This window comes from Anomalospiza imberbis, chromosome 1, assembly GCF_031753505.1.
Source record: "Anomalospiza imberbis isolate Cuckoo-Finch-1a 21T00152 chromosome 1, ASM3175350v1, whole genome shotgun sequence".
NCBI lineage: Eukaryota > Metazoa > Chordata > Aves > Passeriformes > Viduidae > Anomalospiza > Anomalospiza imberbis.
In genome coordinates this window covers 147,738,613-147,757,404 of record NC_089681.1, presented here as the reverse complement: position 1 = coordinate 147,757,404, position 18,792 = coordinate 147,738,613, and the positions used below count along the sequence as shown (strand labels likewise).

Below are 18,792 nucleotides of genomic sequence, written 5' to 3'. Positions count from 1 at the left end.
ATCCCAGATGTGATGCAGGTCCAATCCCACATTCCCCAAGCACCCAGGGCTCCCTAAATTTGATCCCCGGGCACAACGGGTGCAGTGCCAGGAAAGGGAGAAGGAGATCACAGGCACCTTTTAATTCAGACACCTCTCAAAAAGAACAAAACCTGAGCTAGAAAGCCTGATGTGTTTCATTATAATAGAAGTGCTGGAATTCAACATGAATTAATTTTTCCTTAATAGCTCTCAGCATACAAAGAGAAAGCTAAGAGCAATAAGGAAGTGAAGAGTGAAAGTGTTGACTGCTGAGGAATGAGGAAAACATGGCATGGGAGGGCTGAGACATCCATGGGACAGGGTCTGCTCTGCCCCCAGCAGCTCTAGCACTTCCCTGCTTCAGCAGCCCCCAAAAAACCCAAGGAACTGGGCTGAATGGGCTGCTCAAACAAGCCCTCTGCAAGCTGCTGTGCCTTCTGCCAGCCACACTCTGTCAAGTCAATACTGCAAACAATATCATTCTCCCATCTCCCACACCTCAGGTGACCTTTCTGCTGAAGCAAAAGTCACACTCGCTCCAGCAAAGCACTAAAGACCTAAACCTTTGAGTTGTATGGACGTACACTGAGCAGAACAGATCAGCCTTCCTGGAGTTTTTATCATCACAGTCACACACACAGCATTTCATAACCACAACTGAGAATACTTAAATCATTTTTAAAACTAAAAGAATAAAACTTGAGCAACAAACAAGCTGGTGCTTTTTGCACCAAGTTCTGCAGGTTTTTTTTTAATGTTACTTTTAGTGTGATGTCATGTTTAAACACAGCAATTTTTAATACTTTTTGGGCAGGGTTTTTCCACTGTGTTGCACTGAAGATACAGACACCTTTAAAAGTATCATAAGCATCCGTTTGATCAAATTACAGAGAGTCCTGGACTCTTGAGGAGAGGTTGCAGATGGAAATGAACTGCAAAATGAATAAAAAGACTCAATGCCAAGGACTTAGGCTGGTCCCAAGCTGCCACATGCAGAGATACTGCAACAGCCCCAGGATAGCACGGCTGCACAGGGCTGGTCCAAGCACTGCATGACACAGAGACGCCAGAAGTCCTCACTTCCCGTCTTGTGGTCTCCCTGCAAGGTCATGCAACTTCCCTAGAATCTGTCTAGGAGTGAGCAGTCCTGTGCTGAACTCTGAGACACTGAGCAGACTATAAATAGGATCCTGGAAAAAGCAAAAAAAAAAAAAAAAAACAACCAAAAAGGCAGACCTGGAACGGACTGTCAGAGGTCACCTCATCCAACACATCTCCTCTGAAGGAGGAAGGAAATTTCCAGAAGGAAATCAATGATGTGACTGCAAATTTTCTGCACTTCCCTTGAAAATGTTCCCTCACCCCATTGCATGGAGTAAACAAACACATATACAAGGAAGAGGGAGAGAAGTGAAACTAAGAAACCCTCAAAATTTAGCCCAAATTCCTGTGCATCAGCAAAGCCACTGCAGCGATTCTTTAACTGGCAAGCACCACTCAGTGGCACTGATGGGGACACACAGCACTTCACCCACCTGATCCCCACAGAGCAGACTCAGGATCTCAGCATGATCCCATCTGGACGCATCCTGGCACATCTAACCCCACACAGGTGTGGATGCTGCTGGTGATGAGCCACAGCAATGACACCTTGGTGAGGGGACACGTACAGTGCCTTCCACCCACACAGAAGTGCAAGCAGAACTCCACACCTGCACAAGACTCCAAAAATTCCCAAAAACAGCCACAGTGCCTCTCTTCACTAGAGAATTCCCACAATTAATGCTGCCCTGGTGCACCCATATTACATCTGCAGCTGGCAGGCTGAAGGCACCTTGAGCAGGTTCTATCAAGCACTGTATGTACCAAATCACCAAACTGACAATGTCCTGAGAATTGGGCAGGAGCCAGCAACTCCTCCCCTGCTGGTGCTCAGGGCAAATCTGAGCCTTCCTTGTCAAAATAACCCACATTTCCTTGAGACAAAGCAGTGGCTTTTGCCTTCAAAGTGAAAATGTTTCTAAAAAATTTTGGGGTTAGTCACCAGAGATTTTAAACTGAAATTTGTCATTCTTTATATTGAAGAAGAAGATCTGGACTTGCCCTTTTTTTTTTTTTTTTTTTTTTTTTTTTTTTTTTTTTTTTTTTAAGCTAGCTTTAAATTAGTTCTCTTCCCCAAAAAATCTCCCTTCTAGATAAAAATCTCTCTTCTAGGTAACAGAGAAAAGAGCAAAAACAACACATAAAGCCAGGGTGGGGTAAATACCACTCTTCTCCTTTGTCCAGAGGGGAGAATAAATACTTAAGGTATGGCAGTGGCTCCACACTTTTCATTTTCTAAATTCAGACCACTACCAAACTGAATCCCATTTGTACAAGGCTTTTTATGAGGGTAGTTAGTGACAGGACAATGGGAGATGGCTTCAAACTGACAGAGAGAAAATTTACACTAGGTATCAGGAAGAAATTGTTCCCTGTGAGGGTGCTGAGGCCTGGCACAGGGTGCCCAGAGAAGCTGTGGCTTCCCCTGGATCCCTGAAGTGCCCAAGGCCAGGTTAGATGGGGTTTGGAGCAACCTGGGATCGTGGAAGGTGTCCCTGCCCATGGCAAGGGGTTGGAATGAGGTCCCTTCCAATCTTTTAGGTCCCTTCCAGCCCAAACCATTCTGTGATTGTGTGATTCTAACCCTAAATTTAACACATATCTCCTTCTTTCTTCTTCTTCTTTAAAGCATCATTTCAGCCATCCCTGAAAAGTTTTGGGTGAGCTTGTGTAAATGCTGCAAACGTGCAAGTGAAGCTTCAACCAGGACTCCTCCAAGATCTCTTCTCCTTTCTTGGGTCACCAGGTCAGGAAGCCATTTAAGCACTTCCAAGTGGTCCCAATTCCTGACATAATGAATTTTCTTTAGGAGAAAGTTCTTATCTATAGAGATAAGATCAACATCATTATGTACCTCCAAACTATAAATAATTCCCACCTTAAAAAGTTTCCCTCAGCACCACAGAGCATCTGATACACAACTATTCCAGCAGAAGAGGGAGAAGGTGGAAGCAATCCAGGTCACCACTTAGAAAAGCAATATATTCAAGCTTTGTTTGAAACAGAAAATTCCTTGGGAGAAGATCTACAGGGAATGAAGATGCTCTGCAGAGAAATACAAGGCACACTTGGCTAGGAAGAGACTCCACCTAGAACATGACCACCAGATCACGCTCAGAATAAAAAGAAAATTTGTCCAATTTTGGCACCACTAAAATGCTAAACATAAATTAGAAAGCAATGTAATAGTCAGAGCATCTTAGCAATTTCCCCCAGTCTGTTGCCACGCTTGGTAGTCCCAACCAAAATTAGCAGGCTGCAGAAAATTAATTCTCCAGGGGAATCCAGTTCTTACCCATCTTTCCATCTACATCAGGCCTCCATTCCACTGGTCCCAGACTCTTGTGCCTTATCCTCCTCTCTCAAGCATCCACCCTGTAACAAACATACACAGAGGTTACAGATTAATTTTGACATGGCAACAGGGTCATGGACCACTATTCACAAAGCCTCTGGGAAAGAGGAGAACCTTATTTAGGAATGGAGACCAGGAGTCTGCCTTCCTCTGCACACACCAAAGGTAACACACCACAAACCTGGGACCTTAATGGTTTTAAAATCTTGGAGTAAACACCTTGTACTTCCTTAAGAGAAGAACATTTTAATTACATGGTATTTTTTATGTGTTTTTACATTATTAATGTAACCCTAAAGCAATACCATCTTTAACATTCAGATTCCACAGCATCCCTGTGGGATAACACTCACTTGGGGAACAGACTGACAGCAGGACATGGAAAAGCAGTCCTGAATCACAGCAGAAACCTAAATTTAGGCCTTCCAAATGGCAACCAAGGTTCCCCAAGGCTAGACCAGCTTTCCTCTGACTGCATGGGAAAAAAGCTGAGTGCAGGCAGCTCTCAGCAGCAGTGACTGCCCCGTGCATCCCTCATGGGAGGTGTGTCCCTAGGAGCCCTCCCAGAGTTTCTGCCTTCAATCTGCCCCCAACACCAGCACAGAAGTGGGCTCAGTGACCTGCCATCCTGCATTCAGCCAAACTCCTGCACCCAGTAAGGTTTTTTGGGGTTTTTTGGTCACCAAGAAACTAAAGCAGGCCTGAGCCTGCTGGAGCCTGTCCTGCTCACTAATGAAAAGCCTCATTTTAGACTGAACAAAGGCAAAATCCACCTAAAGATGGGCACCTTTTACAGGACACTGTGATAGAAGACAACATCAAATTCCACTTTAGCTGCCTGATAAGCCCTCAGATTTCTTGGTCATAAACCTGTGTGATAGCACAAGAAAAGGGAGAAACACCTCAAGAACCTGATCAGACTGGCACAGGGAGTAAGACATTCCTGTCCTGCAGTCACTGCAGGTTGCCCTGCAGTCAATGAGAGCCACGTGCTCCAGGACACTGACATGGATCCTGGAGTGTTAAATATGAGGCATTGGTCAGAAGTGGAAGGAAAAGGCACTCTGAAACCTCCTGGCTTGGTCAAATCAGTTCAAACACAGCAACAAATCTGAAGAAGACCAGGAATGGTCCCAAGCATGGATTAAAATGATTTTCTGCAGCTCTGGTGCCTCGGTGCTGGCGAGCACAGGGATATTTACCCAACCTATTCTGAGAGAGACGAGAAGGAAGGGAAGCTGATAAGAGAGCAGCAGAGGCAGAGACATCCAAGTGCCCCTGAGAGCGCTGTTCCTTCTCCTGCAGCTTCCTACAGAACAGGACCATCAGCCTGGGAGCCCAGGGCCACCAGGAACTCTGCTTTGCCCGCTTCCAACACCAAGGAGGAGGCAAGGAATGGTTAAAAATCCAGCTTGAATGGTTAAAAATCCTACCTTGAGAAAGAATCAGTCAGTCTATGCAACACTAAATCAAGAGGGAGCAGAAAACCAGCAAGAAAGCACAGTAAAAATTCCATCTGATTATAACAAGAGCAGGAAACAGCCCAAACCTTCACTTTTGCTTTCAAAACTGCTGTGACACTTCCAGGAATTAAGCTGTGTGCCTAATTTGCACCGAGGGCCACAGGCAGATAGCATGGATCAACTGTAAATTCCTGGGACAGCCCAGGTTAACTCTCCTATCCGAGTAATAGATTTTTCTAATGTCTTTCTGGAGACTTTCCAGACCTTTCCAAACCATATCTAGTCACAAAAACAAGCAACTACAGGAACTGTGCAAACGAGTCCTGGAAAAAACAGGTGACCTTTCCATCAGCAGAGCCCTCCCCTTGCTGTTCTCCATCACCTCTGCCACAGCAAACCCCTGAGACCCCACAGCCCAGCCCCTCGTGAGCAAACCAGTCCCTGCACACAAGCAGGAAATCTCCACAGATACACGAGAGAAAGAAGGGTTTTCTGTATTAGCAGATCTCTCCAATGCTGAGGACAGCCAGCCTTCAAACTGGACTGCAAACACTGGCCATTTCCGTGGCTTCCCAAAAATACATACCAGCAGCTTCCTGTCCCAGAAGGACAAATTCCTGTTTCTAGTACAAATTCTGTCCTATTATTATGTCCCTTAAAAAACAGGGATGGGGGAAAAAAATAAGAGGGTACTAAAAGGGAAAATCCTTTTCCTACAGATGCTGTTCCAAGCAGCTTCTCCTCCCACTCAGCTCCCTGATCAGTGCTGGCAGTTTGGGACACAAAACCAGTGAGCTTCTGAAACTAGGCTCCCACTGGCACTGCACCCCTCCCACAGCCCACAGAACCCTGGAAATCTACTCAAAATCTCCCTGGTAAGCACCTGCCAAGCAGTGAGAGAGCTCAGCAAGGTGTTGGCTCCCAGGGGTGCTGGGGAAATGTATTCCAGGTTTGTGTTGTGCATGCAAGAGACACTGTCTGCTCCAGTCTGCTCAGGGAACTGCTGGAAGTTACTTCACCTGCAGGAAAGCCCAGTACAGATGCTCTGATCCAGGGGAAAACAATAATAATAGAATATTATAATAACTAATATAATAATAATATAACAATAATTGAATTAGCATCATAATAACATTACAATAATTGACTGTTTATCAGTTTTGATTTGCCTGAGCTGAACTTTGCAGACAGAGTGGCTCAACTTCATTATGGCTCCATGAGTGCAGGGTATGAGTACCAACGTGAGAGATGGATGCAAGGTTATTCATCCACATGGAAAATTAATCCCTGCTTTTCTTTTTTTCTTCCCATACTCCTGGCTGGGAAGGGATTAAGCAAGACTGAGCTCAAGGGAGACAACAGTTCAGCTGTGACATGTCAGTGCATCCACGACTCCTGCCTCTGTGGATCTAAGTTACAGAAAGCAAAGCAGGGGAGGAGAGGATGGAGAAGTGTGATTTTCTCCTGGGAGTAAGGGAAGATAAAGCAAAGTGAGCAGGAGATTTACTGTGAGGAATTATGTAGGATGAAGGTTAGGAAAGCAGGAAGAGTGCAGTCCAGCAGGGAGAGCTGCAGTGTGCTATTGATACATGGGATTTACAGGATCACCTACCCCAAAAAGGGTTGTTCTTACCCCACAGAGGCTCAGCATCCACCATAAAACACAGACTTCATGTCAGCATGTCTTGCCACTACTGCAGCACAAGAAAATAGCATCTCCCTCTGCAGTTTATCATCCCCAGGCTTCCAGGGAAAGCAGCACCTACTTATTCCTGCCTGAGCACCACTTAGCACTTTGGTTTGGAGGTGTAGGGACACACCACTGTAAAAAAAAAATATATATAATAACAAGCCACAGTTGCCCCTGAAATAGGGCTCGGCTGGAAAGCTACTCAAACTAGCATTGCTAAAATTGGGACTTTCCTTGTTTTTTCAAGCAGCAGGGAACATGTTGGGCTCAGAGAGTTTAACAAGCAAGAGTCAAGCGGAAAAAATCTCTCCTTTTTAAGAGTTGACCACATTAACTTTCAGCAAGTTTCCGGGAGTCCTGCCAGAGCACTGGAGTTTTGTATACTACGGAACTGTTAAAAATATTATTGTAAATGTTATTTTCAAAAAGCTTCAGAGGCCAGCGCTGGGGTAGTGCAAAAAACAACAGCAAAGCAAATGAGATTGTTTTAATGGTGAGAACACAAATGGATGTGTGCTGATAGCTCAGGCAGCCTGCAGGCTTGGCAAAGAGGGATTCAAAGGCAAAGGGAGAGTGGTTGGAATATTACAGGTTTTCTCTGATCATCCCAATCTCATCCTTACAGTTTGCTCTAGACACTACAGAACATTCAACTGCTGTACTTAGAACTGCCCTGGAACTTGGATCCATACTCTGGGATACACAGAACAACAGCTAAATTTTGGTGCCTCTTCAGACACAGAAGACCCTGCCCTCATGGCATTTTCCAAAGGTTATCCAAAGGATATACCATGCAAGGGAAGTAAAAAAACAGCAATTTAAGACTGCGCATCTTTGTAGATGTAGCACTTTGGGACATGGTTTAGTCATGGCCTTGGCAGTTCTGGGTTAATGGTTGGACTCTGTGATGTTAAAAGTTCTTTTCCAGCCTAAATGATTCTCTGATTCCATGTTTATGAGCATGCAGCTGGGATGGACTTTCTGCAGACATGTGTGTAACCAGGCCAGGTTTGCAGGTGTGTCTCCCCAGACAGCTCAAGGGACAAAGTTCATGAGGAGAATAAAACCTCTCCTGATCAGGCTGCTAAGCTGGAGGTGACATGCACAGAGCAGCAGAGCTCATGGAAGGAGCCAGCCCGTGCCCTGGGAACTACAGCCCATGAAACCCAACAAGAAATTCTCTATCAGTACCCATCAGCTGAGGCGCCTTCTCCCCAGTTTTGGGCATGACACCTCAAAACTCCTTAAGAATCCTTCCCACAACATCTGCTGCTGGGAGAAGAGATCAGATCTGTGTTTAAAAGCCATCATGCTCAGTGGAGGATTCCTTCATTCAGTGACCCAGCCAGGGCAGCTGCACCTGACAGCTGCTTCTGAAGAAAAGTCTCCTGAGCCATCCTGTTCGCTCTAGCACGACGCGTACTGAGAACAAGAGCTTTAGAACCTGCCTGAGTCCTGCTCTTAACATCCACAACAGCCCTTCAAAGAAGCCACTGAGATCTTAAAACAAATCCTCGTCTCAGAAATTACTTTTTTATAAATGAAATGTTCCAGAGAGCACACTCCATTAAGTTATCATAGAGAGGTTTGGGTAGGAAAGGATCTTAAAGATCTTCTAGTTCCAGCCCCCTGCCATGGGCAGGGACACTTTCCACTATCCCAGTTTCCTCCAAGCCCTGTCCAGCCTGGCCCTGGACACTTCCAGGGATGGAGCAGCCACAGCTTCTCTGGGAACCTGTGCCAGGGCCCCCCAACCCTCACAGGGAAGAATTTCTTCCTAATACCCAATTTAAATCTCTCCTCCTTCAGTTTAAGACCATTCTCCCTTGTCCTATTACTCCATGTCCACGTAAGAAGTCCCTCTTCAGCTCTCTTGCAGCCCCTTTAGGTACTGGTATTATTCTCAGTCCCCTTTCTTGCTTTGCAGTAAATTCCTTTTACTAAAGCCAATGCAGTAATCAGTAACGTATACTGGCAAATTAAATAGCTTTGATTTTCCATACAGATCTCAAACGTCTGGAACAATAAAACTAATAAGAAAATCAAAAGGATTAGAAAGGACTCTTCTAGCAGCAAAGGTCAGACACCACAGCCCCATCAGGTCAGTTAATCTATTTTACATGTAACAGACAGGTCAAGCAAATTAAGTGCCCAGAGAATACACATGTTCCCCACCTGTTTGGGTTTTTATTTTTATCAGGGTCTGCAGAGCACAGAATTGTGTCTACTGAACTCACATTTTTTACAGAGAAACCACCTCCCCCAGCAACTGGTGGAGATGAACCAATTTGCAGACACCCTGATTACACCCCAAAGCCCACCTCAGTCCCACTGTGCCTAAATCCAAGTTTTGAAATCAGGCACTGAAGTGACCAAGTCTTAAGGATCCTCCTCTCCTGCAAGCCTGAACATTCACCTCCCCAGATGAAGGATTATTTACACACACAGCCCTGCCTGTGAGGATGAAGACCTGTCCTGCATGATTTTCCCTTCCACAGGGCAAAATCCTGTCCTCAGGTAGTTCTCTGTGCACTTATGAATCAGAGGGAAACCCTGATGCCAGTTACACCTACTGAAACCTTCTGATTCCAATGAACATTCCCCTCTAAGTGAACACAGCAAAGAGAAGGTATTTCTACATATAATATAAAAACCAATGCAGAAGAACATTTTCATTTCTTCCTCCTGCAGGTTTTCATTGCCTTATTTTTGTCTTTCTCCTCAAATGACCAAAGATTTTGTGGGAGGGAAATTAAAGCAAAACCATGTATCTGGAAAAGTAAAGCTTCAGGCCTCTTTCCTCCATGTTACTGGGAAAAACAGGAAGGAGAATGAGCAGAAACCAAAAAGGAGGAGTAGACACTAAAACCTTCTGGTGAAATAAGCCATCAGAAAAGTGTTTGTCTCAGAAAAAAAATCTTTCCTGGGAAAAGCAATTGGGGGAAAATCATCTGGTATCAGAAACAAAGAGTCTCCATGAATGGAGCTTTGCACCAGAGAGCTGCAAAGCTGACGTTGTGCCACGGAGAACCTGGCCTGAGAGCTGGAGTCTGCACCAGCGACTGGGATGACAGGCAGAAACCAACCGTGTCTCTGTAGCTTCAACATCGAAGAGTATCAACTGCATAACCCACCTCATGGCTGATCCAATGTGGATTTTAACACTAAGCGACCAAGCTCTGGACTGGGAAGGAGGGAGATCCGTCCCATGGCCTTGGAATGACATCGTGGCAGGATCAGGGCTTTGAAGGCACTGTGCCAACTCCCACACTCACCCCATCTCATCTCTGACCCACTGTCTGAGAGCACAGAGGATAACGCAGCTGCACATCCCAGGAGCCGTGCCACCAGCCCCTGTACTGCAGCATGTCCCCTCAGCCCTCAGCCGGGATCGATAGTCCCTCGCAGCCATCCCCCTGCACAGCTTCCTCTTTAACGAGCCGCAGCCTCTCCCCCGCAGCCTGCCCGGCTGTTATTGATCCCAACGAGACTTTCTGATCGACTGCAAAGCCCAGGGCTCAGGACTAATTGACCACTCTCTGCTCTCTCAGCAGCCACCTGGTTGATTTGCTCCTTCTCTGTGGGCAAGAAGCACAACCTCCACAGCACATGGGGAGATCAGGACCCCAACAGCCACTACAAATTTTGGCAGGTCCTTTTCTTGCTCGTGCCACTTCTGAATTGAGATTTCTCCAGTGGGAGAAGGCAGAGCTCAGTGAGTGCTTAGGGGCAAGCAAAGATTAAAAGCCAGCTGTGGTTTTGGGCAGAAGAACCAGGTTTCTGCACAGCCCCAGGATGGTGCTGCCTCCATGAGCTGCTGGCTCGTGCCTGCCATCAGTGGGGTGGTGATGGGGTTACGAAACAAGCATGTGGGGCAGCTTGCACTGAGGCTTTGTTGTCTTTGTCCTCTGAACTTGCAGTATCACATGAACTCAAGCGCACTTGCCTTCACAGTAACAAATGAGCCACCAACAGAGCAGGAACCAGACTGTGAGCACACAGCCACGCACTCACAGAACCTTGCAGCCTGCAGAGCACACACTGCACAAAACTCAGAGCACTCACGGCCTCCCAGGTCTGCCCTGCCTCTCCTGCCAGCCCTTCCCCACCCAATTTTCCCAAAGCTGTGGTTCTGCAGAGTCTGAGCACAGCCTGTTGCTTGCTGCAGTGCACACAAGGCAGCTTCTTCTCCAGAGGAGTTGCCCAAGCTGGGCCATCACCCAGTGCTCCCCAGTGCAAGGCAGCAAGCTCTCTGCTGCTGCACTCACTCTACTTCATTCCCCAAGCCCAGTGGAGGGAAGGAAAGATGATGACACTGAGGAAAAGGCGTATCTTGCCTCTAAACCCAGATCAGGGCATTGCAAAACTTGAGATGGAGAGCATGACAGCTCACCAAGGCCAAGAGCCGTCTGCAGGGGAGGCAGTGGGATGAGTAATTTCCTCTCCTACCATGTCCAGCCTTGTGTGGAGCAATGGAAAGTCACTGTGGGCATTTTGTCCAGCTCAGAGAAAGTCTGACCTGGAGACTTTCAGAAAAGAGAAGCCCATCACCCTTGAGAGACCATGAACCATCAAGGCAGCTGTACAACACCTCTGAACTGGCAGACCAGCAGCTCAGCTGCTCCAAAATCAGGTCACTTATAAGGCACAGTGGGGAAGCAGTCAACTACTTTCAGTAGAAAGCTCTGGAGAAATACAGTTCAGCTCAATATTGATTCCCACGGCTCCGTTACAGACAGACAGAATTAATTTCCAGGATGGAAAGAAACATATGCCTGCGTATCAAAACAAAATACAGAAGCCTTTCCAGTCCTCCGGCTGCATTTCAGTGGAAACCAGAAGGCTGTCATGATAGAAAGAGTTCAGTTTTCTAATTAATCCTCCCTGCTGAGAGTTTAATGCTGCTAATTGATGAGGAGAAGGGGTGTCCAGACAGCGCTTGCAATTCCTTTTTACATCTTTAGGCCAAGTTCTCTCTAAATTAAATAATAATAAGGCAGATTTGTTCCCTGTATGCACTGTGCCCTGCTCCAGCTCCCTGCTCCCTAGAAGATGTCTGGTGGAGAGAAGGGAGGCAAAGCCCATGTCAGAGCTCTTTGCAAGTGCTGGAAGTTTTCCTGGAAAACGTCATCTGTGATACTGTCACTTCCACAGGACAAGCCAAGAGAAAGACCAGTGGTGCCAGGGACACTGCCTGTACCATGAAACACCCTCCATGGACCTGGGAGAGCTTCTCCCCATGCAACAGAGCAGCTGCTCAGCCAAGAGACGTCCCACAACACTTCCAAAAACCACACAGAATGTACCATGGTGTCAGGAAATAGATCATCAGACCCTGCAGAACAGCCCCTGGCGCCCAACCAAGTGCCACCACCAGCAAAAAGATGCCACAGGTGCAGAGGAAGGTTGGCTGCTCACCTGCACCACAGAACAGTTCTCATCCTTAACCCTAAATATTGATCTCACACTGGTGTTGACCAGGAGACACCTCTGGAGCCAGCAAAGTGATCCTAAGTGCAAAAACCAATACAGTCTCAGTAGGAGAAGGCAGTTCAGCACATGCCTGGATAGGAAATTCCTGCTCCCATTCCCTAGAGGAGTACATGCTCTAGTCCTTTCCTGATCTAGTTAAGGGCACAATTTGTCCCTTCATTCTCAACACTCGGCGATTTCAACCCGAGTGCTCTGAGCTGCAGTTGGAGAATGTGAAATAAAAACCAAACCAGCTTAGTAACCGTGCCGTGGTTACTAAGCAGTGATAAACCAAGCAATGCTGATGGTCCCCAAGCTCTGGCTTGACACTCCAGCACTGCTCTGTTTGTCATGGCAATAGCATTTCCACCTGCACCTCTCTGACATCTCCCCTGGGAGCCTTTGCTCACCGCTGTTGTAGATCATGGCCAGCAGAGCCCAGGCCAGCTGTGCAGAGGTCCAGCTGGCTGACCTCGCTTTTCCAAAAGGCTTCTATTTTTTCTCGCCCCCCCACCATTATTATTAGTTTTCAAGGCACCTACTCCATCATAAATATAAAGTAAAATTAGCTTATTCCTAGAATGCTATAAAAAGACAAGCTCATGCCTGCACAAACTGACAGCGAGTTAAGGGGGAGGCTCCAAACACGCCAAGAACGTCAAGTCAAGAGCTTTTGGCACCCTTTTACTACAAAATCCTATTGCTGCAAGCAACTTGTGCACGTGCAGGTTGAGTCACGTGCGTGCAGTGGCCCTCACCTGCACAGGCTGCCTGCTGCTCCTCCTCAGAGCCCTGGGCAAACCCCTCCTGTCTGCCCAGCAGCCTATTAATAAATATACACCAGGGAGAAAAGCTGCTCGCCATCAGATGATCTAATAGGACCTTTTCCATCCCTTAACTTTTCTGCTTAGTCACAGGATAAATATCTCCCACGTTGTAGAGGAACACGCTGGCTTTGCTCGCCTGCCTGTGCTGGGAGAGCTGCCCTCTGAAGATGTTTTGTTTTCCAGATGTTCACACAGAATCACAGAATGGCTGTGGTGGGAAGGGAGCTCTGGAGATCTCCCAGTCCAACCCCACTGCTGAAGGAGGCTCACCTAGAGCAGGTTGCACAGGATCGAGTCCAGGCAGGTTTTGAATACCTCCAGACACAGCTAACAGGGCTTACCCAAGGGTAGTTACACAACAGAGGACTTGCATTAGCCTGGATTTCAGCTTCAGCGAGCTCTGAGGCACCCAAGCAAGTCCCCTAATTCCTGTCCCACAGCCACGAGCAGCACAGGAACCTCATTTTTGTACCATCAGAATACTTCTCTGAGCTCTCAAGTCTGCTGCTGTCCAAGATGGAAAGGCACTTCATTTACTTTCGCAAAGGGCAGGTTGGCAAGAGCACAGAAAGCAAACATCCAGGTCAAGCCTCCTGTGAGAGACTGTCAGAAAAAAGCTCAAAAAACCTCAACCACCAACCACCCCAGAAATGGAAATGCAAGGAACCAAAGGGTTTGGGGAGAAGAAGCTCCAACGCAGCTTAGGTGTTCATGTTTACATGGCAATTTCCATTGGCATTGATTCATGCCACAACAGCAGCAGCAAGGCTCTCTCTTGGTTTTAAAATGCCTGAAGAGTGAAAGGCTTCCACAAGAGACTATCCTCACTCATAATCCAGAGAGCAGCTGAGAGCCTCAAGGACACAGATCTGCAAATTTCACCATGAAAGGAGAAAAAAATTTCACCATATAAATCACAAAAAAGACCCCATACCATTAAAAATAAATCCCTAACAACAAAACCCACAAAAAAAACCAAACCAAAACAAAACTACTAAAAGCCACACAGCCTAAATACCTCTTGCAACAAGATGGACACCAGGGGATGGGGCAGCTGGGAGCAGAAGGTTTTACTTCATTTTCTGCTGAACCATGGGATAACCCTGAGCATTGCAAATTCTCACAGGATTCAGTGTTTTTCGTAAGAACGTTGTTCCTAGAGTCACATGATTACATCAGAATCCACACTTCCCCCTTTTTTTTTTAATTTTTGTTAAAAAGAAGTATTTGCAGATGTCAAAAGTTAAAGACGTGTAAGTCATGTCTGAAATGCTCAAACAAGAAGGAACAGAATCATCTACTTTAAAAGAAATAAATCTGTATTTTTTGGAGGAAAGAATGTGATCATTAGCCTGGACAGGGAATGACTTAATTTTGGGGAGAGGTGGGTTCCTTCAACATGTCCATCTGCAAGTTAGAGATCAAAAAATACAGCTTTCCTAGCAACACCTGCCTAGAAATTCAGCAGCCCCTTTGGGGTACCCTGATACTGGCTTTCCTAGTCAAAAGAACATTATGCACTGGGGGACGATACCAAGGCACTGCAGTTTACAAAAAAATAAAATAATAAGCAGCACGTGTCTCCAAATTTTGTTCCCACTTCTTTTGTCCAGCATCAAGCAGGGTAAAGCCATGGAACTCAGCTATGCCAGCTCACCTCCTGGCATTCCCTGCTCACCAAACCACCAGATGCACAGCTACTGGTGGATCTTGCCCAGCAGAAATTTACCTAATGGTAAAAATTAGTCTATAAATAAGGGCTTGAGCTTCTGAAAAAGCCTGTGGTGGATCTCAGAGAGCTCATCCCGTGGTCTTGCTAAGCCTGGGGCAGTGTGACCATAGCACTACAGGCACCTGGGCTGCAGCTGCCCACCAGTTCAGAAAAATAAACTTTGGCCACATGTTCAAACACTCACAAGCACCACAAAGAGCACAAGACCTCAGGTCACGTTTATTTCCTATTTTTCTCGGAACAAAACAATTAAGACCTAGAAGATCTGTGGCGTGCTAGGCCATGCATTAAATACATTATATCCATGCAAAAAAGAGGGTATAGACTACACTTCTGGTTAAATCAGTGGTCTTTACCCATTCTGTCCAGACTAACCAGCAAAGATGCAGAGAGATTCAGAGGTGGAGGAGGAGATGAAGGGCCTGAGCAGCTGTGGAGCTCTCAGCAGCTCCTGGCACAGGGTGCTTGTGCAGGCAGCAGTCCCGAGCCAAGCCCTGGGGTGCCATCCACCACCCTCACTGGAGCTCAGCCGTGCCATTCCTCGAGCTCCAAGGCTTTGCTTTTCGTCAGCTTTTCACTGAGACAGCAGCAGGTCAGCTCCTCCTGCTCGCCGGGCACAGAGCGAGGAAACCTCGCTGCTGGCTGGCAAAGCCTCCGGGTTTGTGCATTATCTCGGCCCCGAGCTTGCGGGGAAGTGAGCACAAACCTGTTCAGTCACATTGTTCCTGCTCAGCCCTGGCCCAGCGCCGGGCCATTGAGCTGCTGTGTTCCCAGCACACATCTGCAGCTCCAGCCCCGTCCCTCAGCACACCAGGACACGCTTCTGCCTGCCCTGGCTGCAGAATCAACCCCAGCCAAGCTCCAGCACAGACCATGCCCAGCATTAGAGGCGGCTTCACAGCTATCAGATTCCTGAACTGGCTGCACAGTGCGGAACACACCAAACCCTCGCTCCTGCCAGCCCTGCAAAGGATGGGCACACCAAACCCGGGCACACCAAACCCACAGCACCACAAATCTCCCTGTCCAAACAATGACCTTCTGCCTGCCCAGGGTTTCCCCTCCCTTCTCTCTGTCTGCTCGCAGGTGCCTGCAGACGGTGGCTGCATTTGGGAAGGATTACCACAGAGGCTGCTGCAACCTTGCTGCAGAGTTTTCAGAACACCTGGGGACCTCCTGCCCTCTGAAGCTGTCACAGGGCTCTGATTCTCTTCTGGTTAATGCTTATCTTGCTGCACTTGGTTCTCAAGGATGTCTGTGCTGCTGCCTTTGAACCACACAGGAAAAAAACAGAAAGTGAATCCAGAGTCTGCACATAAATAAATAAATATTTTTAAAATAATAATCAGATTAGCCAAACACTAAAACACCTCTTGCTAAGACTGCTCTGCTGCACCAAAGTCCCCTATTTGAGCAAACAAAAAAAAAAATTACAGTTTTCTTTGCAGAATTTCCTCTGTACCTCCTTCTCCTTCCCCAGAAAGACTTGCTCTAAAAGGAAAATACCACTCATCATGTTTCTATCCTTGCTTATTTAAGAGGAGAACCACAGCCTACAGCTCTGTAATGTTATTAGCACCTTTCCCCTTTTTACACCAAACCACAACTAAATGAAACATGCTACAAAAACTAAACAGACATGGAAGTTACAGGTCCTTTCTTTTCATCCCCTTTTTAAAATGAAGTATTTTCTGGGCCGAGCTCTAAAAACCAGATCACACATACAAAGAAACGAGTTTGGAAATCCCCCTCCCTCCACCCCCACTGCTATTTGCTAAGGAAACCAGATGCCCAAAGCCAGCCAAAAAATGATCTCAGCCATTCTTAAGAGAGCCTACAGTGCATTTTCATGAGTCATGGAAAGCAACAACTCGTTGCTTTGGTAATGCTAGGTAAGCAACTGGTCATCCATCCCCAACCAGACCTTCAGCAGTAAGTCAAAGAGCAGCCTGTGTCTTGACAGATTACGTCAGAGACAGCCCCAAAACAGAGCTCTGCAGCAAGGCACCTTGCAGGAGATTTTATGGGAGATGCCACAAACTGTGTCCCATGAAAGCATTTAGCACAGCCTTCAGCAGCCCCGATCCCCCACGGTCCTGACCCAGGGGCGTTACCCGTGCTCCACACCTGGGGCAGGCAGAGCTGCCTGCTGCAGGCAGCAAGTGCAGAGGGAAGCCACAGACAGAGGCAGGGATTGGCAAGAGCCCTCCTTGGGTTGGAGACACTCCGGCAGGGGCCCCACTCCAAGCCCCTGGTGACGCTCTTGAACGTGGCCATGAAGGTGGTGATGTCCTGTGATGCAGCCTAGAGCCCTCCAACCATACATGTCCAAGGTTTTGGAAATCCAGCCCAAGACAGGTCAGGGAGGCGGCAGTATCACCATGCACCAAGGGGAAATCCTGCTCAACACATCCCATGTTCTTCCACAAACGTTTCCCCCTTTCATCACCTCCTGGTGACTCCCACAGCAACCTGGGAACACAGCCACTGCTGCCTGGGAAGCTCCCACAGGGGTGAGACACCAAACTGCGCCTCTCTGGCAACACCTGCCCTGAAAGGCAAATCAACTTCCCAAGTGATGATGAACCAGGTGCAGGAAGCCTTGCTCCATCTCATCAAACCTCAGTGCACCGCACCACCTCCCTGGGACAGCTTCACTGGGTTCCTGAAAGGGAAGCTCTCCAGCACAGGATTTCCTGGACACAGACTAAGACTAGAACTAGCTCATTCTCATCCAGAGATGAAGACAGTTACAATCTTCAGCACCGTTTGTGCTAAGTCCAAAAGCCAATTGTGAAAGCGCATCCTCAGCCCTTACAGGCTCACAGCAGATTTTATTGACACCTGTAATGCTGGAGGTGAAGTTGCTGAAATATTGGAATGATTAAACAAACGTTTTCTCTCTTTCTCTTGTGTCATCAGCCACAATGTGAGTTGTGCACATCTTTAACATTTCAGCTTCTCGGGAAGAGCGCTGCGGAGAGTCTCAGTAAGCATCACCAATCCAAACAAAAATAGGCAAGAATGGGCATGGTTCCTCAAATCCTTCCTTTCAGCCATGTCACAAGAGGAGCAAGCAGACCTCAGCCTCGGCCACCAGTGAAGCAGATGCAGCCAGGCAACAAAGCCACCAGGAGCCCTCCTAGCAGAAAGCTGAGGACAGGAGTGGGACAGAGCACCACTCTGTGCCTGTGGTTCCACACCCAGAGAGCCCTGGGAGTCCCCTCCCAGCCCCAACACCCAGCAGGCTGCAGCAGATGTCAGCAGGGCTTCCCTTGGCTGCCTCTGCCAGAGGAGGAGCAGCTCCCGGGGCTTATCAGGAGCCAAGTGCAGAGCTTTCCAGTGCAAAGCCAAGAAATTAACCTGACAGGACTTGTCCCATCATGAACTCTACCAAGGCACTTCAGCCACGGCCACCATTCAGGAGGAACACATGGAGAGAGCACTAAAATGATGCCTTTCCCAAACATTTTCCCTCTGGCACAATACAGCACAGCTCAGGAGCAGCTCAAATGCATCCTATAACAACATCCAGAGCTGGACCTTGACCCTTTCAGTAAAGCCAGTGATGTAATAAGCTAAGCACAGCTCTGTTTATCTCTTTTACTTGCTACCAGCACCATCCAAAGAGAAATAACTGGAATATCTTGCATATTTCTCTAATGACTCTTGCTATTCTGTTTGCACCAGCACGGAGGGACTAAGACCAAGGAGCAGCAAACCAGTGGTTTATTAACCACGAGGTGCTGAGGTTTCCCAAAAGCCACTCTCCAAGAGGAAATCAACAGAAGGATTCTAGTAGAGGGACCAAAGCTGTAGTTTTGTGCTGAAAGGCAAACAGAAGGCATTGAAGCTGCAGTATGAACACTTTCCACCAGCAAGGAAAGCTCTCCAGGAGCTTGGCCCAGCCTGGTACCTTAATTGAAGGATGCTCCATGAAACAAGCCCTGCTCCACAGCTCCACACGACACCAATGCACAGATCAGTCTCAACAAAAGGAAGCCCAAATCTCTGATTTGAGGTACTGGTGATTATTCATCACTTACACACTCCCAAACCTCTCTTTCCCACAGATCCTCCCTCCAGCCACATACTCCCACAGCATAGTGACTTCAGGGTTATCACCCCTC

General features: G+C 47.4%; 1 protein-coding gene across 1 annotated transcript in view; it reads right to left on the bottom strand.

Moving 5' to 3' along the window:
• The window catches only part of LOC137464270 (mitogen-activated protein kinase kinase kinase 3-like), a 77,104-nt gene that overhangs the window by 52,661 nt on the left and 5,651 nt on the right, over nucleotides 1-18,792 (bottom strand). The window contains exon 2 of the mRNA XM_068175561.1: nucleotides 3,419-3,498. Coding sequence (XP_068031662.1) covers nucleotides 3,419-3,422 — 4 coding nt within the window. The 5' untranslated portion in view covers nucleotides 3,423-3,498. The remainder of the gene's footprint in view (nucleotides 1-3,418; nucleotides 3,499-18,792) is intronic.